Here is a 24,111-nt window from a genome sequence, read left to right as displayed (position 1 = left end):
TTCTACAAGCATTTATAAGAACATCCTCTATTTCTCTTCTTTCCATTCATACTATCAACCCTTGCCTGACTGTACGTCACAATCGCCACGTGTGATTCTGCAACTAACCCTGCGACATGGAGCGCTTAAACAGGATCCGCCCCTACATCGCAGTAGCGGTGCCCAAATCTACCATGCACATGATGTGAAGTATAATGCAGAGAGAGAGAGCGCGAGGTGCTATAAATTTCCGCATGTGCGCGTGACCTGAACAGCAACGATGCAATTGTGCGGGCAGACTAGCACAAAAATAGTCGTTGTTATGCGATATGCGCTGCACAGATGCAGAACACACGTTACGTTATCATCTTCTGAGCCGCATTTCAAAGGAAATCAGTCGAAACGGAAGAACAGTTCAGTTTCAAAATGAGCAAGAAAATTGCATGGAAGCGGACCGACACCGAGGGACTCCGCCGGAGAGATGGAGGGGACGAATCGTGAAGATGCGGAGCCTTGTGTGCTTGAAGTGCAGTATCGATTCTGCACACAAAGTACGCTTATTTGTGACAGGCAGCGAATAGGACGAGTGATTCTCAAATCGCTTGGAACTGAAATAAAAAATTAAAGGTTTCGCTTCGCATACTGATCCTCGGCATGACTCGGTAGAGTCTTTATGACAGGGCATTAATAAAGATAACTTCAAGTATTCGTTGGAATAGGCGGACAAAACTTGTCGAAACGTATCCGTCTCTTCTTTTACCGGCTTGAAATCCCAGTTAAGATGCAAAACCAGTTGAACTCCAATTACGCCCCTGGTTTTATTTATATACAGTTCGGTTCTATCTCAAAACGCTACTTCTATGACTGCTTGCTAGAAGTGCTATTGCTCTCTATGTCCTTGAAAGCTCCCACAGACCTTCCTGTCGCCAGGGGTCATGCGTAAACCCCTCTCCTGCTTTCAGGAGTTCGCCGCAGTGCCTTTGCAGAAAAGCAGCGCTTCAGTGCTTCTTACCTAGTTTTCTAGCTCAAGAGCCTGCTCAGACGATTTTTAGAATAATTTCAGGAAGCCCTCATTCATAGCAAGGTCAGCTCGCAGCGACCTAGCTACGACTACAAGGTCGGCGTAAAGCCCTAGTATTCGAGTGTCCTCATCATCGAGTGTCCCAGTGTCATCATCGAGTGTCAGAGTGTCATCATCGACATGCAACAAGTGCGGCAGAAGCGGGTGTATTCAGTGTTTGTTGTTCACCTTCCTAAAATAGATTGGTCCTCAGCAGGCAGCCAATTAGCCTGCCGGCCTCTTTGTGAAAACAAGGTTAGGATTTCACTCGCAGGATCGGCCCCCTTCGTCCAGAGAAGAACATGATCACATCCTTACGAAACAAAACGAACAGGTATGCATTGCGTAGAGGTTGGCCTTTCGGGCGACACGAGCGCTTGACACTTTCTCATATCCGGATATTAGGACAGGAGTGTGTGGGCTGGCCTGTTTGTCGCAAACAATGTGTTATTTTTCTCTCCGTTCGTAATCGACGTTTTTATTTTGCCGTTGCGCACCCTGGCACATTCGTAACAAATTTTGTTGTTTGCCATCAATCGCGGATCAACGCAGAAGTAACTCGTGATCTGTCGTGTTTGCGAAGCGAGATTTTGTTTTTTATTTTCCTTTACTTTCACTACGCGGTCGATAGATGCGTGAGACAGCATGAGGTCTTGCCATCTTGACAGTGAAACGGCCGCGTTGCAATGCATTTGAGAGCCGACGCTTCTTGCTGAAAGTGTGGCTATGTTGCTTTACGGCCCTTTATATGACTGATGTAACCACACAGCTTTTAGTTGCTTCATTGTCATTTATGCTAGGTGTGGCCCCGAAGCCAGGTCATGTGGCTGTGTATTTTATTTCCCTCTGTTTTTTCATCTCGGCCGCGAAAGTGCATTGGGTAAATTGCTTTTCTATAGAGCGAGATAGCAATTTTCACCACAGTCACGCGTGCGCACTCACATATATCAAGTTTATACATACAAGCAGCCAGACACGCATGAACTTACGTAGACATTGACTTAGGCGCATGATGGCCTTAGCTGCCTCTATGCCATAAAACCCAACACTACAAAACGACACACGCATGAACTTGGTCGGCATGAACTTGGTCGGTTCATGGTCGGTTAAAAATAATCCTAATCCGCATGATTCACTCTTTAGCTGTATAGACGTGCACCTATGCTGCTTAGAAAGCTCTCAAAGTCCTAATGGGTGACAACGAAATTTCTCCGAATCCTCTAGAGCTTTCGAGCTTCGCAGTTATCATAAATGCACAGCTGTGTGGTTGAAAGGCAACCGCTCGGGCCCAAGGACTTTCTACATAAGCCTTTGCCAAAAATTGAGAGATCAGGGGGCTTGCTAGTAAGCCGTGCAGTGGAACTCATGCAGCATTTCTGGAAGTCCTACCAACAGCTGGCTTAGAATCACACGCCCTAAGTCCTAAGCTTTTGCCAAATTATGTAAATATATATGCATATGTATACTAAACTGCTAAAAACAGTGTGTGTTTGTGTGTGTGCGTGTGTGTGTGTGTGTGTGTGTGTGTGTGTGTGTGTGTGTGTGTGTGTGTGTGTGTGTGTGTGTGTGTGTGCGCGCGCGTGGTGTGTGTGTGTGTGTGCGTGTGGTGTGTGTGTGTGTGTGTGTGTGTGTGTGTGTGTGTGTGTGTGTGTGTGTGTGTGTGTGTGTGTGTGTGTGTGTGTGTGTGTGTGTGTGTGTGTGTGTGTGTGTGTGTGTGTGTGTGTGCGCGCGCGTGCGTGCGCACAATTGGGGAAAATAAAAGTTAGTATGAAAGTAGCTCAATAGTGATCAATTACTTTTCTGTAAGAGTTCATTTAGTTTTGCTCTGCTCTAATTTACCAGTATATTTGGTTATGTATCACATAGAGTAATAGTAATTGCACTCGGTTAGGTATTACCAGTAGCATGTGCAGAGGCTGCCTAATACTCACAATCTACAGAATATAAACAGCGCCTGTTTTCGTGCTTAAGTTTTCTTTTCCCTGCTGCGCATAATAAACATGCAACTAATCAATTCGTCACTAACGTTTTTAATAACAAAAAAACATTTTACACAGGATGTAATTCAGTTGTAATATATTCTTAGGCGACCTCGTAGTTTGCAAAAAAATTGCGATCCTTTTTAAATATTGCAGAATGAAACAAGGTTCTATGCAGAGAAAAACTGTAAAAATGTGTAAAAGTGTAAAATATTGTACAGAAGTTTTCCATATTCGAATGGACGAAAATTGTGAATTGGCTTAACTGCATATCACAGAAATTTTACAAAGAAACATGCAGCTAGTGCAAAGCGTTACAAATCATTTTGGTTGTGCCGAATAACTAACACTATGTAGCGCCTACAAGAAATTCTTCTCAAATAAGTGGAGAGTTCTCCGATACTCGTAGAGCATTGAAAGCAACTATTGCATTCACCGTAATCTATACGATGTCGATGACGATAGCATTTGTGGCAATAGTCGTGGTGGATAAACATGGCAGGGGATGCATTTGCCGGACGTAACGATATATGAGAACATTCAGGAGCCCTATAGGGTGTTACGACCAAGCATCCGCATTTGCGCGCTCTATTGTTCGCCTGTGGGCATGGATAAGTTTTGTGAATATGTGGTGATGGTCCAATGGCTCTAAGTGAGCCTGTTTCCAGGAATCCTGTTTTGTAAGCCTGTTTTGCTTTGTGGACAACCTGCAAATGCCAAACTGACCCTGTCAAGAGAACGTCTGGAAAAACACAAAGAAACGTCCCCCTGCGGGAAATAGCAGGAAGTGCTTTCTTTCTTTTGTTCACCCTTCCAGTCGAGAAGTGCTATCCTCCAGTGATGAATGCCTCCTATCCAAAGGAGACGACAGAGTGACATGTCCGCTGACGTGCAGGACAAGAAAGGAGCATGACTCATACGGCCATTAAGTGATTTCCCGGGAATGCAGGAAAGATTTGCAATTGTCGAAAAGGGACCATGTTGGGAGCCCTATGCGGCGCCACGTGCACTCGGGTTTCTGAGAAGTAAAACCCCTTGTCAGAACCAGCCTGTGGTTTCTTTGCTGAAGAATAGAAATGTACCTCCTCTCCTCGCCGTTCCCAAGCTTTTCCCGCCAACAAGTGATCACGCCCAACGAATGAATGCCGGACCAGTCAGTGCTTCAGACCATCAGTGCAGTGATGTGTTCGATTGGATGCCGATACCTGAGGGGCGTGCCCTGGATTTGGTTGGTCAGCATCTTCAGAGAGGGGCTGGACATAGGGGGTTTTTAAGGACGCTGCAGAGCACGAAATGTCGCTCTGGGCCCTGGGTAAACGGCTCATCCAGTCGCTTCTCGCTATGAACTCTTAACGCTTGACATTTTGCTGATGTACCCTTCTTTTTCGTGTAAATAATCTTGTAAATAAGTTTCTCAAAGTGCCATTAAACCTGCTTGTACATATTTCACCAACTTCGAAGATTCAATCCTACTTCAACCCCGAGTCTCTGCACGCTACCAAGTGAAGGCCGGGTCGACGTAGCCCCAGCGTCACGACAAGGGCATATTTTAATTTATACTTGCTCGGTCTACGGAGCAATGGGCAAGCATCTGAAAGTTCGGTGATAATTCCTGTTAACTATCTCTAAGCGGGCTAGCACAATCAGGTCGTTCTATTTTGGTTCAGTTTATAACATTTCAGCAGTGCGCTAAGTCCAAATATAGAGCTGTGCTCTTCTCTGTATTATATACAGTCTATACCTGAGGTAACTGATGCCAGAACGCGATATGTGTGGTCACGTTAGGTATAACGAGACACTGATGCGCGACTTGTAACGCTTACATCCTGTCTACTGGTTTCTTGAGCGTCATATTGTAAAGGGACGACGACGACAAAATGCTGTGCTCGCGTGTGGAAGGTGGAGAACGATGAAGAGTGTGTGTGATTCGTGCTGAGCGTCGCTGGCATGAAGTTGTTCGTCTGGTCAGTTACCCCTTTGTAAATATCTGTAAATACATCCGTGTATCTACGTTACATTATTGATGGAGGTGCGGGGTAGCCTACAGCAAGCACGGAACTCCGCAGCGGTCTTCGACTTGCCGGCTCTTTAGCCATGCCCAGCGACGAGGCCACACCATCGCGTCCCTCACCCCGGCTTTCATCATTGCCCACCCTCGTGATCCCGGCACCTTCAATGGTGTGGACGGTGCTGATGTGGAGGACGGGCTCGCTATATACGAGCGCGTGAGCGTACACAACAGGTGGGACCCGACTATGAAGTTGGCTAACGTCATTTTCTACCTGACGGGCACTGCAGGGGTCTGGTTCGAGACCCACGAGGAGGAACTAACCAGTTGGGACCTCTGCAAGCGGAAACTTTCTGACTTATTTGGTAAGCCAATCGGACGTCACCTAGCCGCGCAGAAGAAGCTCGCGTGTCGAGAACAATCGTCCACAGAATCGTATGTGTCATACATTCAGGACATTTTGCCTCTTTGCATGAAAGTTGACCCCTCAATGTCAGAGAGTGCTAACTTTGGTCATGTAGTAAAGGGAATAGCAGATTACGCCTTCAACTTGCTTGTGTACAAGGACTTCGAAACGGTTGACGTGATCCGGAAAGAATGCTGCCGGTTTGAACAAGCGAAAAGCCGCCGTATTTCCTCTCAGTTTACGCGGCTGCCGAACACGGTTGCGACGTCGTCCTGCGTGGACTCTACACCACCTTGCCCTCTGCCAACATCCGACAGCCTGACACGACTTGCGCGCCGGGAGCTAGAAGCAGTGACTCCCGCAGTTTCCCAAATATCGTTACCGGACAATGCCCCTGCGGTATTCCTTATACAGGCTGTTGTCCGGCAAGAATTCGCCAATCTCGAGATCCAACGTGTATGCTCCATTAGCTCCCCAGATGCTCGCCGTGTGTCGCCGGCACTTGGTTCTGGACGTTCGTACTACCCTCGCCTCAGCCACAACCCAGATGAGTGGCAAACACCTGATAACAGGCCTATCTGCTTTAACTACTCCCGAGTCGGTCACATATCTCGACATTGCCGAACTGGCCCACCATCGACCTACCGCCGCTACCTGGATTATGTCTATTCCCGCCGCTCTTCATCGCCCTCTGAACAGCAATTCTCAAGCTCTTGCACTCAGACTCTGAGCACCAACCGTTCGTCGTCGTCCCTTTACAATATGATCTGCTCATAAAGTAGATCACCAAGTATTGTTTCGGATTTCTGCCCGCTTACTATGAATCAGATTCTTACGATCTCTCCTGATGTCGAAAGTTCGGTACAAAACACTCTGTCATCTATGCTCATATCTAAAAAGAATGGCGGAGGTTTAACATGTCGCGTAGTTACCATACTCGACCCAGGCATAGAATGGGCGCCTGTATACGAGCCATGTGCTTGAAAAATAGACAACACTGCCTTTAGAGAATGAACATTGAGGCTTCTCAAAAAAAAAAAAATTTGCAAGCACGCTCATGGGAAAAGATAAATCCGCGTGTGCTGCAGGCGGATGCATAAAAGAGGAGCTTCAAGGCCCGCTTGCTTCAAGCCACCTACCTAAGGTGCCCCGAACTGCCGAGTTTGCTTCCTTCTGCAGAACTGACTAGGCGATATTCCCCAACAAGCTCGGTGGTCTCTGCCCACCGCAGCAGCACACTTGTGACGTCACAGCTCTTTCTTAGAAGCATAAAGAAGCCCTTAAGAAAAACCACTGCCCTCAATCAGTAAAGCTCTGATTCTGGTTTTCGAATATCGCGAGCTTCTTTCTTTGTTGCTATTGTTTTCCTTAGTTATAAAGCTTGAAGTAGTGCACTCGTTCCTGCCATTTCCCTGAAGTTTCGCTTTTATTTAGGTTCCCCAGATGCTCACAATTAGATTGAGTGATTCCGGTTAGAACAGCTGCACAACTTATTGGCATCTGATGTATACCTTTCCTCGAGTGGATACTTGGAACGGTTTGCCTGGCTTCTAGATAATAAAATGCAAACAATACATGCAGCTACCGGATGAAAGGATTGTTATCTACCGATCGAGGGCGACGGCCAGAACGACGAAAGCGTTTTTTCATGCAGGGATACGCCGGAAGAATAGCCTATCAATGCTTTCCCTGCCAAGCAGCGAAATGCTCAAAGCGCATTCCTCCGGCGTATTTCTATAATTTTGTTTTCGGGACTACATTATTATGTTGTTGTTTTTTTCTTCGCCATGGTTTAGCCACTGCCGCTGCCAAAGCCTGCTATGCACTCCGCCCAGATAAGGAGATGCGGCTCTCTTGTTCTTTTCTCTGGTGCCAACTTCCCGGACGATGTTACTTAGCCACTATAGAGACTCCGAGGCTCTCTTTCGTTTTATGTCTCTCTTTCCATGCGTTCTCTGCGAAGTGCTCACGTCGACAAGTGCGCGCATCCGGTCTCCGACCTTATCTTTCAAATAAAACAGGAAAAACGCCCCCTTTTGCAGCAGCATGTTTTTGCCGGACAAGCGTTATTTTCTAAGGCCAGCAGTGCCACGAATGCGCGTGTTTTCCGCCTACATTCTTTATTGTCCTTAGTCAAAGATTCCCTTCTACGATCGGTAAAAATAGGCACAAAGAAAAGAAGAGCAGCCGCCCATGAAGTGATTAAATGTTTCAGCTGACCACCTGTATTCTTTTTTTTGTTTGTCCGACCGCGACGAAGGCTTGCCATTTTTAAAATGTCATAGTGAAAGAGCGCAAGGTGGCAATGTTTAAGAAATAGAGTAGTGGCCACCACACTTACAAACATTTCGCTGCGAATGACACCTTGTAAATGGCGGCGTGCTCCATCGCAAGTGATATTCGCATGCAGATACTTAGGTGTGCACATTTTCCTATCGCGGGCTTAAGTAACTGCAGTGTAAGGAAACTCATTTCTTAATACTGCTTTGCCATTGAGAGCCAAACGGCATTCTGTACAATATTGTCACAGGAGCGTTATTTGTTATCGCTCTGTATATTACACGAGTTCTGAAAGCGTCAGCGAGCCGCTTGCTTATTCTAGAGTCTGCAGTGAAAAGACGCGATCAATCGCAGAAGCTTTACTTTTGCACTCAAACCAGCTTAGGCTTGGTTTGTCTGTGTTTGGCATACATCGGGCGCCGCCTCAGGACGTCAACAAGACGCTTCGCCGATGAGGCTAACAAGTAATGAATTTTGCCGGGTAAAGGCGAGGGATCCGCACTTCGAGGCAAGACTTACTGGAAAGCGCAATAATTATTTAATCCATCTGTTATAATTAAACGATAAGCGAGATCTAGGCACCCCAGTCTTTATTTAGCCTGCATGTAACTGCAGCCGTCGCGTCTTAATCTTAATCAGTGACCCGTGTTCAGTACCATAGCTACATAACCAATTAATCACTGCGTCTGTTGACCCTTAAGGCGGCGTGAGAAAAAAAAAAACTTGGGAAGAGAAAATGAGGTGAATGTGGGCTGAAGGTGGGCTGGAGTTCCATTTCTGCTAAAGAAAAAAAAAGTGGAGTGGGCGCTATACATGTATATGGCGACGTATAACACCTTCAAATCGGAAACGCGCTTGGCGCGCTCCCTTTTTGCGAGACCTGGCACAAGTTCAAGTGATACATATCATTTGGTAACCTGCATTAACTAGTTGCCGAGACTGCTCCGCTTGCTAAATGGATGGGCGATAGTACGAGCTTAAAGCAAATAACCGACGCGAAAGGGCGCAGAACTGGCTTGCCTGCTTTCTTTCGCGCGCTTTCTAAACGCGCGTTTCCGTAAATTTGGCAACATGCAAGCGTTTTCCGGACAGCAGGCGTATGAAGAGACCGAGCTCGGCTGCCGTTAGTAGGAAGTAAACAACGAATGAGGTGGCTGGAAAGTCTCCTCACCGACGGTCTCTGCGTCGGACAAGCATCACCACTTAATGGGGCGCTCCAAATTCGACCTCGTTTGTTTATTGTACACATACTGAGGCATCGTAACGACACAGGCTTAAAGGCCTCCATACACACTGCGTCAGTAGTGCCCTCATAGAAGTAAACCAGGCGCTTCGAGCAACAGCAGAGAAAATAATCAGGTATGCACCTTTGAGTCTGTACAGGCTATTAGCCGTTCTGTTGCTGCGTTTCAAGGACCTTGACGGCTAAGCAGAGGCCGCTTGATCTCTTTGAACTTGAGCTCTTACTGATGTGTTTAAATTTTATTAGACATTAGACATTCACATGAGCGGCGACAAATGACCAAAACAGGAAATGCACATGATTAACAACAAAGGGAAGTGCACATAAAATACCTCCTAACGAACAAATACATCACAAATCAATATTTACATACAGAATAAAATTTGGCAGTTCGTGATGATGATATACACAATTTTGAATTGCAATGTACATGAAGGTATAGACAGTGTAGAATAATTTCCCAAATAAAATAGATATAAACATATACAGCAATCGCATGCACAGTATGTATGGCACATGTGGGTTGCGATGTGAACAGCTGTGAGTGGACATATATGTTTGCATTATATTGCAGGTACCAAGGTGTGTTAAAACTACTCGATAGACGTCCATTCGACATATTTGGATGCACATGTGTGCTGCATTGTATACAGGAGTGAGGTGGCATAAATATTTACATTATATTACAGGTCCCAAGGTGGGCTAAAAACCACCCGGACACGTTCATCCGACACGGAAACAAAAGGGCAATAAGACCCAAACTAGAATATACATGCTCTATATGGGATCCTAATCAAGTAACTTTAATTAACGGTTTAGAGTTCGTTCAGAACCGCGCCGCCCGCTTTATTGTTTCGAATGTTTCACGAACTGCAAGCGTATCAACAATAAAATGAACCTTTGGTCTTCCTGTGCTTTCTCTGCGTCTTAAATATTTTCGCTTATGTCTTTTTAATCGAATTTATTATACTAATCCTATTCTCAAAGATCAATTATTTCTTCCTCCTTCTTATATATCCTCACGCATTGATCCCAGCCTCAAGGTAGGGATCCCGTACTGCCGAACCACACTTTGTTTGAATTCATTTATTCCCGAACTGCGAATGACTGGAACCACCTCCCTGCCTTCGTCACTGCCATCACCGATGTCGAAAATTTTAGGAAGACTACGGCTGATTTTGTATGCCCCTCCTCTCTGTAATGCCTCTGGGCCTTGAGAGTATTGAAATTAAATAAATGCAGATCGAGGTTGTCACACGGTCAGCAAGCCGTGAAAAATGTAACATAATGTTAGTTGACTGCATGTTTATATGCAGTCAAGCATGATGTGTCGCATCATGGTTAGGCATTTGCTCCGCAACATAATAGGAAGCATGATCGGGAATGAGCATCGCAAGTAACGGGATACGAACACCGTAGTGAAAATATACCGGCAAACATAACATCGGCTACATCGCTTGCGATTAGTACGATGCAATATGTACTTACCTAAAGAAATCAGCTAGGAGCCTTGACATGGGATCCGTGAGACATCGCGACTAAAAAAGCATCTTTACTCGACTCTACATCATCTAGGGCACTACGCGCGTAGAAAAATAATGTTCAAAACGAAAAACATTTGTACTCTCTCCCATAACTATTCGCGTGCCTATAGGCTACTTACTCAGCAGGCGTATACAGAGTATGCTGTATTTATTCCAAAATATAGGTCAGTAAGGATAAACTGTCTTGCAGCCAACCTCGTATATATATATAAGCTTTCAATTGCATTCCATTGATCCCTCTTTATTTTGGGCTTCCCACTTCTTTCTTCCCTTTGAGTCCCGGAGGAAGCGAAAACAGCCTAGTCCTTCACGGGTTCACTCGGCTCACATCGGCACATACAAACGCTCATAATACTCGTTCGGTGGACCTGACATGCTCGTAAGTCGCGTGGTCTAACACTATAATCACCAGCGAGTTATTCGCAGCCTCGAACAGCGTAAGCTTAGCTACTTGCACCACGCAACTGCGACCGCTCTGAGCGCCCGCTGTGATTCAAAATGGCGTCGGAGCACGAAAGAAGGAGTGTGGGGCCGGTCAAAGGATGACACCACCCTGAACGGCAGCGCTAACATGCTGATCAGTAATCTAGTATCGTTGATGCTGACATCGAGGTGTCCTAGAGACGAGGTACATAACAAGGGGTTCCTCTCGGGGAACTTACCAGACGCGGTGTGCGATGGACGCGGAGAATGGACTGGCTGGACCTTTGGGTCTAAGTGCGTCGACGTTATAGCGCCGCCGCCGAACGGCGTCTGACGACCCTGGCCAACGGATGCTTCACGAAAACGCTTTGCGAGCGGATCGAGATGCCAAGCGTGCCTGCCGAGAAGGCGAAACTCTGGAGCTACACGCTGCTCGACTCGCTACGTTAGATTTAGTGTTCTCCACGTTTTCCAGTCATATGGACATAAAAGTGGGCAAAATTTGTTACATCGCAAACTACTTCAGTGACCCACCGCATTGTGTTTTCTCTGGTAAAGAAGTGTGCAAACGAAACCGAAGAGGAAGATGTGGCTGGATGTGTCGAATAAAGTCTGAATCGATCGAAGCAAGGTGCGTTAATCATAATTTAATACATTTTGTCAATATCACCAATATTTCTGTTACCATCAATACTTTGTAAATGTCCGATGCTTTTAAATATCTCCACTGACGTCACGTGCAAGCCACGTATGTAAGTGCGTGCAGTCGTTACGCAACTTAGTGGAGCACGAGTGTTTAGATCATGACAGTCAGTAGAAAAGGCGCCGGCTCGTCGAGAGGCGTATTTATGCAAGATTTGTTTCCCTGCACGAAATGAGTAATTATACCTGCCTTAACGCATCTGATGACCGGCGAGCACTCGGGTCGCGACACAAATTATGGTCATGCTTGCGCGCTGAATTCTTACGTAGCAGTATTTCTTGAATAGGACCGGGTTGGGCTCGCTTCTCTGGACTTCCCGCTAAGCAAAGAGAAGGGCGCGAGCATATCTCATGCGAACACGGGCAAGCAAGGATCGAGAAGCGTACCTTCGACGCAGTCGTCTGAGTCGGAACTGCATGGAGGGACGCGCCATCGGCGCCCTCCGATGGATTCTTCCCATACAGCTGTCACGCCTTGTTTGCCACTACCGTGACGAATAGCGGTTTCCTGGAGAACGCGCAGTCCTACTTAGGCTAGTGGTTTGTCGCACGCAGCGGTCGGCCGACGTGCCTTCGCTGAGGGGGACAAATGGACCAGCGGCCCCCGCGGAGCGTAGATGCGTGGGTGTGCTCGCCGACTGTATTTTCGAGGCGTGGCTGCGTCGCCGCGCTCGTCTATTAAGGCACTCTGCCAAACGAGTGAAGCCCGGAGTGAGAAACAATGGACGGTGGACTGCCAACACTGAACGTAGACTTGCATTCAAGAGACTCCGAACATCGCCTCAGGCCTGAGGTGCGCTACGTATGCGAAATAGGGTTAGGTGGTGGTATAAACTTTATTGGCCCTTAAAACTCAGATAGGGGGCAGAGCCCCCTCATGGCCTACGCGAAGGCCCCGTGCAACGGATCCTCCCTTGCAAATGGTGTGCCAGCCCCTGGAGGGTCATCCTGTTAGTGGCACTGGTGATCGTGAGTCGCTGATCTTGTAGCGATGAGCTCGACATGCGCTTTTCCCAGCGACGCGAATGTCATCTTCGAATTCATATTCGTCGTGCTTTGCCTTTGTTAAGAGCCAGGATCACTTTGTGCTGTAGTGTTCGTACTTCCTGATTTATCTAATTATTGCCCTCTTCAGTACTTTCATATTTACGAAATCTTTATTTATGTGAGTATTTATTTTCATTTATTCATTAATATATTAGTTTAGAAAAGTACACCGACGCCACCCTTGCTTGACTACTGCATGCGTTACAGGAGGTATATGTAAGAACATCTAAACGCGTTAGAGTACTCTGTAACTGAAAAATGCAAAGGACTACACACTTTCTGTAGCGTTTTCCAAAAATAATTGTAGTTTACACTCTGGACCCTGTCAGCATGCGGTCTGTGCAAAACTATGCAACTATCAGAACTTGAAGTGCGCGCTTCAGCGTGCTTTTGAGACCTCAGCAGAACAGTCCGTTTGCAGCGCGTTTCTGACCTCACCTGTCTGTGGCCACAAGCGATGGGCCAGATGTATTGGGAGAAACACAAAGGTCATAAAGCCCTGCAAGCCTTATAGGTGTCCGCAGGAGTACTCATTTACTGGCTACGGGGTTGCTGCAGTTATGCGCTTTTCGGGCACTTCTCATAAAAGCTATACACATACACCGTTACTAATGTCTTCGTTCTACGTCATACCAAATATGCTTACCATCTTCCTAGTTACCACCAGTTTAGGCTTTGTTAGTGCGGCACTACGCTTCGGAGCGTTCGCCATTATTTACGCCAAGAAGCGTTTACTGTCGCAAGGAAGGGCAACAGGTGAGGTCAGATCGTTTGGAGGAGCAAGAATCGTCTCTAGCTGTTAGTCCATGTCTCACCTCAATCTTAAAATCGCTATAGCAGCGCGGGTGCGATCTTGTATGCTTCTGTGCCACATCATGTAAGCAATAATAACAGCATCTTGGTACATCCATTGCCTGACAATTGCCTCTTGCACTTATCTAAAACTAGTCTTGTGTTGAACAAATACTCCTACTTCATTTCTGCAAATTTACTTACCTCCGCACTTGATTTTCTGCTGCCCTTTCCAGAGTCCCACTGATATCAATGGCTGCCAGAACTGAGACACCTGCAGCTGACTAATTGACAGGGAGAACGCACACTTTGATTTTTTTTTTCGACGAAGCGGTTTGCACATGCATTAAAGACATACACCGCGGCGGTCAGCGCTGATCGTAAGCAGCTCTTGCATGTGTGTTTAGTCTTGGTTAACATTGTGGATCTTCCTCTGGGTACGTGTTTATTTTGCTTTGTGTTCTCAAGAATTCCATGTTTCTTCTTGATTTCTTCTACTGTAAGCACATTTAAGATGTTATGTTAGATTTCGATAGATTTTATTTTGGTACATTATGATAGTGTAAGGCCTAACGTCCAAATCTGGACATCAGTTATGAGAAACGCAGTACGAAAGGCTTTACATCAATTTCGACGACCTGCGGGGTATTAACGTCCACTGGTGCCTCGCGACATATGACTGTTCTTGCATTTCGGGTAAACCGAAGTGCGCCCGCTGAGGGCGACATTGCACGATATCTCAGCAAAGCAGTTATGCGCAACTTCGACTGTCTGCGGCCAGTACGAGCGTGGCGCCCCGCAGCACACCGCGAACTGACCATCATACTTCCCATCAGTCGTGCACAGCATCTTATTGCGCTCATTACAAAAAAAAAAAAAAAAAAAACTGGGACAGTATGCTGTGTACACACAGACAGAAAATAACGGAGTCCGGGAGTTGTCCTCGCCTTTGTACAGGAATTTTTTTTCTCTCGTTGATCGTTCCCTGCTCTCAACGGCATAAATCGAGAGCTGGATAGGCACCAACATATCGTTTTCTAAAATTTCTCATCGGCCGAGTGCCGTTTTTTATACCCACCCGCTCGCTATCCCGGCCTTCGCCCGCTTTCTGTTTCAAGCGGCGCAAAGTGCCTGGAGATCAGAATCCATCCAGACGCCACCATGCTCGTTCTTTCAAGGCGGCCGCTATTTCCTCTGGACAGCCAGTTACGCTCCGTCCACGCCCTCGGATTCCTTTTTGAATGATGCGAGTCGGCAGGAGACGCTCGCCCCCTTTCCCCTATTTTTTTTTTCCTTTTTTCCCAATTTCCCGCTCGCTCTGCTCCCGCAGTCGCTCCGAGATTGCATCGTTGACGAATGCAACTTCCAGCGGACGATATTTATCGCGGACACACTACGCCGCATCGCATTTGTTTGTGCCCCGCATAAAGAAGCACCTCCCCCCTTCTATCTCTCTCACCCTGGCATCCCCTGCGTCTGCTCTTTCTTGGTCGTTGCCTTCCTTCATGTCTCCTACTGCTGAGTGTTTTTATTTTCTAGCGTTCCCTCTTTCATTTTACTTTCCTTTCTCTTTTCGTCCTTACTTTCTTTGCTCGTTCGCAGCGCAAAGCGGTCAAGTTCGCATAGCGCTGCCTTTCGTACGTTCTGTTCCTCCTTGTCTCATCCTTTTGTCGCCGGTGAGCGGAAGCTTTGGGTTTCAACACCAGACGCCTCCAGGCAAAAGCGCCGATATGAGCGCGTCATCGCTCTACGATCGAGTCTCATTTCTGTGAGAGTTCCCCCCTTTCTTTCTCTTTCTCTCTTTCCTGATTTGCCGACCTTCACCAGTCATTCCTTTACCACGGGTGAGACACGTCTTTTGTCGCGTTCTGTCGGGGGTTAATGTCAACGTAAACTCTGCAGAACGGACACTTAATTCTGTACTTAAAAGTACGACGCGTAGGCTGTACACCTGACCGCCGCTAGTCCCAGCTCAAGAACTAACGAGCTCTACCCTCAAACTGGATTAAAATTAAAAATGAATGCTAAATTAGAATATGCATCATCGCGATTAGCCAGACTATACCCACTGCAGGGCGAAGGCCATATTCCATATTCATCCTCCCATATTCCTCCAATTAAATCCGTCCTGGGCTAGTTGCATCCACTGGCCCCGGCTAACTTATTAATCTTATCCACCCACTTAGCTTCCTTTCGCCCCCTACTACGTTTTCTTTCCCTTGGTATCCAAACTGTTACCCTTTCTGACCACCAGTTATCCTCTTTTCGCACTAAATGCCTTGTTCATGCCCATTTCTTCTCTATGATTTCCGCTAGAATGACATTAACTCAAGTTATTTATTTAGTCCACTCTGCACGCTTCCTATCTCTTAACGTTACACCTATCATTTTCCGTTCCATAGCTCTCTGCATTGTCCTCAGTTTAGGTAGAACCCTTGCGTTATCCTCCACGTTACAGCACTGGAAGTGGTAGGCGAATATATCTACGTAGGACAGGTAGTAACCACGGATCCGGACCATGAAAGGGAAATACCTAGGAGAGTAAGATTGGGATGGAGCGAATTTGGCAAGTACTCGCAGATTATGACTAGCAGCTTACCGGTATCGATCAAGAGAAACGTATATAGTAGTTGCATCTTATCTGTACTCACCTACAGGGCTGAAAATTAGAATATTGGTTGATGACAATTTCCCACTTGTCCCCACATGTTCAATGCTAGCTCCTGAACATGTAGCCTATGTTGCCTGTAGTCCACTTATTGGTCAATAACGAAATATCCTGTCTGAACAATAAATACCGATGAAAGGCAGGAAACTAAACAGCACAGGAATAATTGGGATCAGCGCGGAAAATCACGGTTGCAAATTGCCCTCAAGGTAAAGGTTCCGACTACAGTAGTAGGCATGGAAAAATAGGGCTGATTTGTTTGAAAATTTACAACTGACGAACGTGGAATCGAACAGACGTGAACGCGAATGCCGGACATTCAGGCAAGTTTTTATTGAGAAAACAATACTGTGACAGTCAAAGCGAGACCTCGGGTGGCCGCAGCTACGCCGTGAAGAGGCGTAGCTACGGTTTCCTCAAAAAAAAAAAATAAAAATAAAAATAAAAATAAAACAGGTTACCATAGTCTTTGAATTCACGTTACCCCTATGCCACGGGCAAGAGCTGCCAACTCTGGTCGCTCCTTTCATACGGGAGGGTGATATCAGAATCAGCCTGGCAGAACCGTTTGCATTCTCGTTACCCCTACGACACGCAGGCACGTCCATAAGTCTTGGTTGAAGCGTGTCTTTATATGTGGGCTGGTAGCTTACGCTCTCGCGTCATACCCTTGAAGGATGAGCTAAAGTGTTCCCAATAAGGTAGCCCCTTACACTGATAGGGCGTGATAGAGAAATAATAATGTAGCAGGCAAAATAAGCTTCCGCCGTTGCTTTCGCAATTCAACTAGTGTTAACCAGAGCTAAACCACAACTATTTTTTTTTTTTGTCTACGTTAGATGCTGCCACTGTATTTACCTACACCCGTGTCATTATCAGCCAGTCTTGACGGCAACGCTGATGTCGTCGCCCCTCTCTGAGCATGTTTGTTGCAAGTAGTCCGACTTTCAACATGCGTCCAATCTGAACGATTCTTCAGCTTCAGCGAAACGTGCGCACCTTATATTCAAAGGTCGACGGGTGCAGTGATGTCGGCAATGCTAGGAATAAATTCATTGCATATGAAGCGCGTGCTTCTTTCACGCAGCAAGTGCAGTAAAGATAATTGCAATTAAGGATAACTGTACAGGAGCCATGAACGCCGACGACTGCTTTGACTCGCCTTTTTTAGAAAACAATAGCGCGAAAGTAAGTTTTCTTCAAACAAAAGAGCACTCTTGCCATATAAGGCAGACATACTGCCTAGCTAATGAACGCGCCGCGTCTTAGTTCCTGTTTCCTTTGGCGGATACAGCTGAGAGTAGCTTGAAAGGTTGCTATAAGCCTAAACATCTGACCTGAAGCCCATAAGTGCATGCAGCAAAGTTTCAAGCGGATGTGTTTATGTCCAGGGACTATTGGCGCTACAGTGTTAACGATCGCCGGTATGTCGGGAAATTTCTGATTCGTCGAAAACGATGCACGTCTCATTTGGAACTGTAGAATTGGAAAGTAACAAAACATTTCATAAATTTTGCTTGCAAGGTTTCGACATCTATCAAACGTTAATAAGACATGCAGGAGTAAATTTGTGCTGAAAATAAAGAACACGAGAGGCATGTTCGTAAGGCTTCGTAAGAATCAATGCAGGGCGGTATTTAAGCGGTAGCTTGCGGCTTTACACTGATGATTATATGTGGGATCGCATATGTAATAAATGTGAGCAGCAAGCTGCATATCGGTGAGGAGTGAGTGTACGCGACTACGATGAACGCTGAGATGTACAGTGAATGTGCTCTGTTGAGGTGTGTACAAAGCATTGGGTTATTCTGAAAGAAGAAGCAGAGCCCTTGCCTGTGTAGGCAAGACGATCCGCGGACGGGGCTCCTTATCGCTAGATCGTCCACTTAAGTTAATGACCTCTCTTGCATCAAGTTCGAACCTCTGGACTTCAAAAACTTGCATGATGATACTTAAAAATTAGACTCTGAATGTATCCGCATGTCAACGGGAAGATATGTCTTAATTTTCGTCAATTGGATTCTAAGAGCACAACCCCACGTTTAACATCGCGGGTAGAAGCAAGCAGAAAGTCGGGGGGCTTGGTTCTTGTTGTTACTCACTTGATAAAGGTTACCATGTTTTAACTTTCTCGTTTTGTTTCTCGGCTTTGTTAAGGCTTCTCTGAGCTTATAACCTACCCTTTTCTTCTAGTCTTCATAAGCGATTTTGGCCCAAGGCAAAATCGCCCTTATCGTCGTAGTTTCATTTTTTTTTTTATTTGCCAGCAAGATAATGGCGTGTTCTTGGTGTTCAGCGACGACAAGGTGTTACTATCTGCAACTTAAGCCTGTAGTGACTGCCAGAGAATCCTTCCTTGACAAAGAGCAGTACAGTATTAAAAGTTTTCTTTGTGCTTAAACAAAAAGTTAACCACTAAACAAAGTTACAATCTCAAGAATTTTGCGGCTTCGAATTTGTTCAGTGCAGTTAGCATCAAAAGGTTGATTTCGTCTTTTGTTGTGACTGATCTGCAAAATAGCACAGTACGCCGTGAAACCGTGGCCTTTTATTACCAACAGCTATTTTCTTCCTTTAAGTTGTACCTACTATTGTTCACTTTTACATCATCATCTATCAGTGCGTTATCTGTGTTAATGGCAAATCCAACCAAAGCTTGGTGGCTTTTTATGAACTTTTTAGGTAGCGTGTCCCAATACGACACCTCCGTCACGCCCGCTTCGATGAAGGAACGTCTTTCCAAAGGCAACCTTTGTTTCGAATTTTTCCTCACAAAAAGAGGCCTACTGCCTACCAGTACGTCTCAGGCAACTTCTTTGTCTTTATCACATGTCTAGCACCCTAATTACCGTCCCTCTTCTCTCTCTCCCCCCCCCCCCCCCCACACACACACACAGACTCGAACTAATTCTGTCTTTCTGAAACGGCATATAAGCGTATTTCAATGCACGGTCTTCCAAATGTATGGTGAACATACAGCACCCCTTCCCCTGATCCTTCACCATTTCAGCTACTGCACCCCTCAGCCACCTCTTAAAACAAACTGATTTCGTAACGTTCATGTGTCTGCAAAGTTCAAACCCTATAGATAAACAGCAAGTTTGTAGTTGTTTAAAAGTTACCTCATATTAAAATAAAAAAAAAACATGCTACCGATGTCGGAATTGCGAATGGCGGATGCAGGGTAGAAGTGCCGTGAACTGCGGTGCGCGCGCATGCGGTCTTACTCGGCGACTGCCTGAGCGTGAAGAGCGCAGCGGCGGCGCGCGTGATCGAGAGCGCGCAGCTGTTGCGTCTCCGCGCTGCGGCGGCGGCGTCATGCTAGCGCGTAGCGTGCGAGCGCCGGTGGTTAACGCAGCCTCACTTCTTCCCACAGGAGGAGGGCGCGCACCGAAGAGGCGACGAGCGAGCCTGGCTGCCGGGAGGAGGAGTCGGGGAGCCAGGAACCTGCGGAAAGACCTCTGCGGCCGGCAGAACACCGTGCGGCGTGGCTGGCCCGCGCTAGGCGGGCGGCCATGCCCGTGAGCGGCGGAGCGCGGCAGCGACGAGGAGGCGCGGCGGGGCGGCGGCCATGAGCAACGGCACGGCCAACCTGAGCTGGCTGGACGGCGTGGCGGCGCTGAACGCGACGCTCGAAGGCAATGGCTCGGTGGATGATGAGGCCGGCTGGCCGGCGGTGCCCGACGACCCCTGGGACGGTTCGCCTTACCCGAGCCGCTACTCGAAGCTGAGCTTCGTGGTGACAGCCTTCGTGGTCACGTGCATCATGATTCTCATCGTGGTGGGTAACATGCTAGTGTGTATCGCCATCGCCACCGAGAAGACGCTCAAGACGATCCAGAACTGGTTCATCGCCTCCCTGGCAGTGTCCGACTTCCTCATCGGGCTGATCATCATGCCCTTCTCGCTCGCCAAGGAGCTGATGGGCTACTGGATCTTCGGCGCGCTCTGGTGTGACGTGCACGCCGCGCTGGACGTGCTCATCTGCACCGCCTCCATCAATAATCTGTGCCTAATCAGCCTGGACCGGTACTGGTCCGTCACGCACGCCGTCGAGTACCTCAAGAAGCGCACAGCCTCGCGCGCCATGGCCATGATCTGCTTCGTGTGGCTCCTCTCGGCGCTCATCTCGCTGCCTCCGCTCGTCGGCTGGAAGAAGTCCCAGCAGGCCTCCGACTACCCCCAGTGCTCTGTGTCCGAGGACGTCGGATATGTGCTGTACTCGGCCCTCGGGTCGTTTTATGTACCCGCGGTCGTCATGGTGTTTGTGTACATCCGGATATTCCTGGCGGCCCGCTCGCGCGCGCGCCGGCACGTGAAGAAGCAGGCCCGGCACGTCCCAGAGCTAACGAACGATCCGGTGCGCGACAAGTCTACTACGACCACGACCACTACGTGCACCAGCTTCAGCAACCCGAGCCCGCCGGACTCCTCGGCGGCGGCGGCACATAAGATGAACGGCGGCGGCGGCGGAGGGGCGCAGCGCAGGGGCATTCTGCCCAGCGCCGCGCCGCAGATCATCATCGAGACTCCCGAAGAGCCAAGCTCTTCGCCACCGTCGCCGCCGCTGCCCCGCCGCCAGGAGGGCCTCGGGCTCAGGGCCCCGGACGTCGGCCCACGGGACGAGTCCGAGGCGGCGCCGCTGCAGGGCTCGCACGACGCACCGGGCTTGCTGAGCGCGCCGCAAGCGCGGATCGCGCGCTCTCCTTACGGCTCCACGCTGTCCCTCAACGAGCGCGACGAGGACAGCGAGCTGTGCGAGTCTTCCAACGCGGCCGGAGGCGAATCTTCGGGCGGCAGCGGCGGCAACAGGCGCGGCGGCGGCGGGGCAGCGGTGGCGGCGGCCCGGTCCGCCAAGAAGCGGCCCGTGCCCCCGCAGGGCCTCACGTACGCTGTGGCACGCCACAGCCCCACCGACGCCGAGCGCCACAAGCGCAAGCTGGCCAAGGCCCGCGAGCGCCGAGCCACCATGATCCTGGGCCTCATCATGGCCGCCTTCATCCTGGCTTGGCTGCCCTTTTTCGTCATCTACGTGCTCGGCGCCCTGTGCAAGCGCTGCGAAATCAGCGGCACGGTGTTTGCGGTCGCTTTTTGGCTCGGCTACTGCAACTCGGCCGTTAATCCCATCATCTACACCATTTTCAACCGGGACTTCCGCAAAGCCTTCCGCAAAATCCTCTTCAAGTGATCCTGCGCCGCCGCTGCCGCCATCCGGCCCGGCGCTGTCTTCCACAACGCCGCCTGGCCCACTGCCGCCGCGGCGCAGCGTCGCCCGTCGAAGGATCCCCGCAACCGCCGCAGCTTCTGAAAACCCCGCTGCCTGCTGCTGCTGCTCCTGTCCTCGCCGTACTCGTAGCAAGAGGAAACCTCCGGGAGAAGGCGCACCCCGTGGATGTGTCGTGCGCGCTCACAGCGCCCGCTCGCCATCGGAGCCCGCCTTCCGCGCGCGCCCAGGGACCTGTCCACGCCGTCTGTGGTCTGTGCGTCTCGCGCCTCGACAGTGCCAGAGTCCAACCGCGCCGCCACGCGCGCCGCACGGCGGTGGCCAACGACACCACAGACGATTACCGTGCGTGCCGCTGCCGTGCTGTGCCTGCGCTGCGCACACATGCCACGACCGCACAACTGTGTATACATGTTTGTTAACTACTTATAATACCGTAGCACCTACGCGCGCTGCCCCGCACACCTCACCGCGATCAGCCCCGCCGCGGCCACCGTATACTACACGTGGCACTCGCGGCGGGAGCAGTTCCAGGACTGACTGATGGACGATTCGTGTCTGCCGCGAACTTTCATTTTTCGCAGGTTCTTAGCTTTCTTTTTCTTTTTGTCTTGCGAAGCGTCGTGCAAGCGCCGCTTCGCTACGGTCTAAGAACACGCATAAAACACACGCAGACAAAACACAAAAGTTTGCCAGCTGCTCTCCGGGATGAAGTGAACCTGGTTGTTCATAAAGAATATATGCCCTCAGAACATGATGTCCGGGCGAAGCAGGAAGGTGACGAAATTTTCTCAGAATACACTACCAATCACCAGAATGGCAAGGGCACGGAAAGAAGACTTCGAAAATAAAATTTGGGTCCTAGAAAGCTTTCATTTTTTCGTATGTCCATATGGGGCGGCGATGTAGTGAAGAACCAGAAAGAAAGAAACCCATCACGTGGAGACCTTGTTGCGCCCAATTCGAAACTATGTGCTGCGCTTGTCCCTGCCCTCTATGCGCCATATTATTGACTTCTTTTCTTCTGGCTTTCAAGTTACGAGTGAGTCATTTGATGTCAGGGCGCTTAAATTTCAGGGAATCCATGTTTAGTGCTGTATGTAAAGTTGAATGTCGAAATGAAAGTTTCCCAAGGTGGAAAAACCACGGTACATGTTTGAATCAAGGTGCAAGGCAATTTTGCTTACCTAGCCGCAAATGTTTGTCACAGGGAAGGTGAGCAGGAAGCTTACAGCAAACGCACGCACACACAGAGTACACACAGTAACATGCACGAACATTTGTGGACGTGAAAACATGTAGCTATTACCTTCACTCAAAAAGGAATATTAAAGACAGCTTTTGAATGGTGAGAGCTCTTGTTTGCGGAGAGATATATACATATATATTACAAGCCGAGCTGTAAATAATGCTGAACAACGTGACACCCGTCACAGCACTCCAAAGCGTTTATATACAAGCCGTTAAAAAAAAGAGAGAGTGAGCTTCCGGATGACACGAACTTTGTATACTTTTTGCAATGGTGTAGTCTACTGTGTTTATTTTTATTTTCTTCTCATTCCTGTCTGTAAAGTGAAAAAAGGTTTCATCGTCTCCCTACGAGTATTCACACGCACGCACACACACGCACTCGCAATGAACACCCCCAGTCACTACGCTGTTCCCTAACACTTAAGTCGCCAGACTACACCGCATGCGTCGAAGTGCGATCAAGCAACTAAAGCAAAGGGCGCCCATCTTCCTCACCGCTATCTTGGCCCTTATCCGTAGAAAGGACATGCTCCTCCGTTTAACAGCTTGCACGACTTTCCCCCGCAATTTTTCGCAGCAGTTGCATTTCTTTGTTTCTTCCCGGAAGCAGTTCTAGTCGGGGACGACGTGCTCAAAGGGGTGACCATTTATTCTTGGACAGGGTGATGCATCTGACTAGTGGTGATTCTGCAGTTATGCTATGTGCACGGTGAGCCAGACATGAAGTGCGAAGTAGGTTTCACCATACCTGTCACTGTGGCATAGGAACATTGCTTTCAAAACTTAATATTCTGGCCTAACCACATTAGTTAAATTAAATAGCTCATCATTAGCAGTACTTGCTGAGCACGTTTCTATTGCACTGGCATGTTGAGATGTAAACGATGGAGCAAATAACTGTTGTTCACAATTTGGACTTGAAGGCAAATATCGATCACAGTTCGCTGTCGAGGATTATGTTTGGAGCAATATTTTTGCGACACTTGAATTTCTACGCGAAAGTATCTGAGTTTAAGCAGCGATGACCAGCCTTGCTGACTATGCAGCCACGCAGGGGCATGGTGAAAGTTTAAAGCAACATATGGGCCTACAGCCTTTGTTTATATTCATTCGAGGAACATGCAACAGTCGCTGCACCAACTTACCGCTAACTTTGAGAAGGAAGAAAAGCGTATTTTGTATGAGTTCTCAACCATAGCGACAAAGCGCATTTCATTCTTTTTTTTTTTTTTTGAGTCGTACTACTAGACTGATCGCGCGAGCAGTTAATGCTTATTTTAAAAAACATACACTAATATAAGAAAATTCGAAAGAAGTAAGTAGTGAGCAGTTCCACGAAATGAAAATTAACAATAAAAAGAGAATGAGAAAGACAGGGTCAGTGCAGTGTGAGGGTTAGAAACGCACGAATTGTGGATAAAAGCAGTGAATAAAACTGCCGCTGATGATGATTTTCAGTTGTCATGCGAATGCTAGAAATGGCTCACCGTCAGCACTCAGGGAAG

At 48.1% G+C, this 24,111-nt stretch overlaps 1 protein-coding gene across 1 annotated transcript; it reads left to right on the top strand.

The window, feature by feature from the left end:
* Window positions 1-19,435: 19,435 nt before the first annotated feature.
* On the top strand, window positions 19,436-23,817 carry Octalpha2R (alpha2-adrenergic-like octopamine receptor). Its single transcript, XM_084600817.1, has one exon. The coding sequence runs from the start codon at window positions 19,703-19,705 to the stop codon at window positions 21,317-21,319; it is 1,617 nt and encodes a 538-aa protein (XP_084456943.1). The 5' UTR covers window positions 19,436-19,702; the 3' UTR covers window positions 21,320-23,817.
* Window positions 23,818-24,111: the final 294 nt, after the last annotated feature.

This window comes from Amblyomma maculatum, chromosome 4 (assembly GCF_055883805.1).
Source record: "Amblyomma maculatum isolate TAMU_Amacu chromosome 4, ASM5588380v1, whole genome shotgun sequence".
NCBI classification, from domain to species: domain Eukaryota; kingdom Metazoa; phylum Arthropoda; class Arachnida; order Ixodida; family Ixodidae; genus Amblyomma; species Amblyomma maculatum.
The sequence above is the reverse complement of the archived record's forward strand: the minus strand, read 5'-3'. Positions and strand labels throughout refer to the sequence as shown.

What these genes read in the sequence shown, in the direction of transcription:
- Octalpha2R (XM_084600817.1), top strand. Translation starts at nt 19,703, where the DNA reads ATGAGCAACGGCACGGCCAACCTGAGCTGGCTGGACGGCGTGGCGGCG.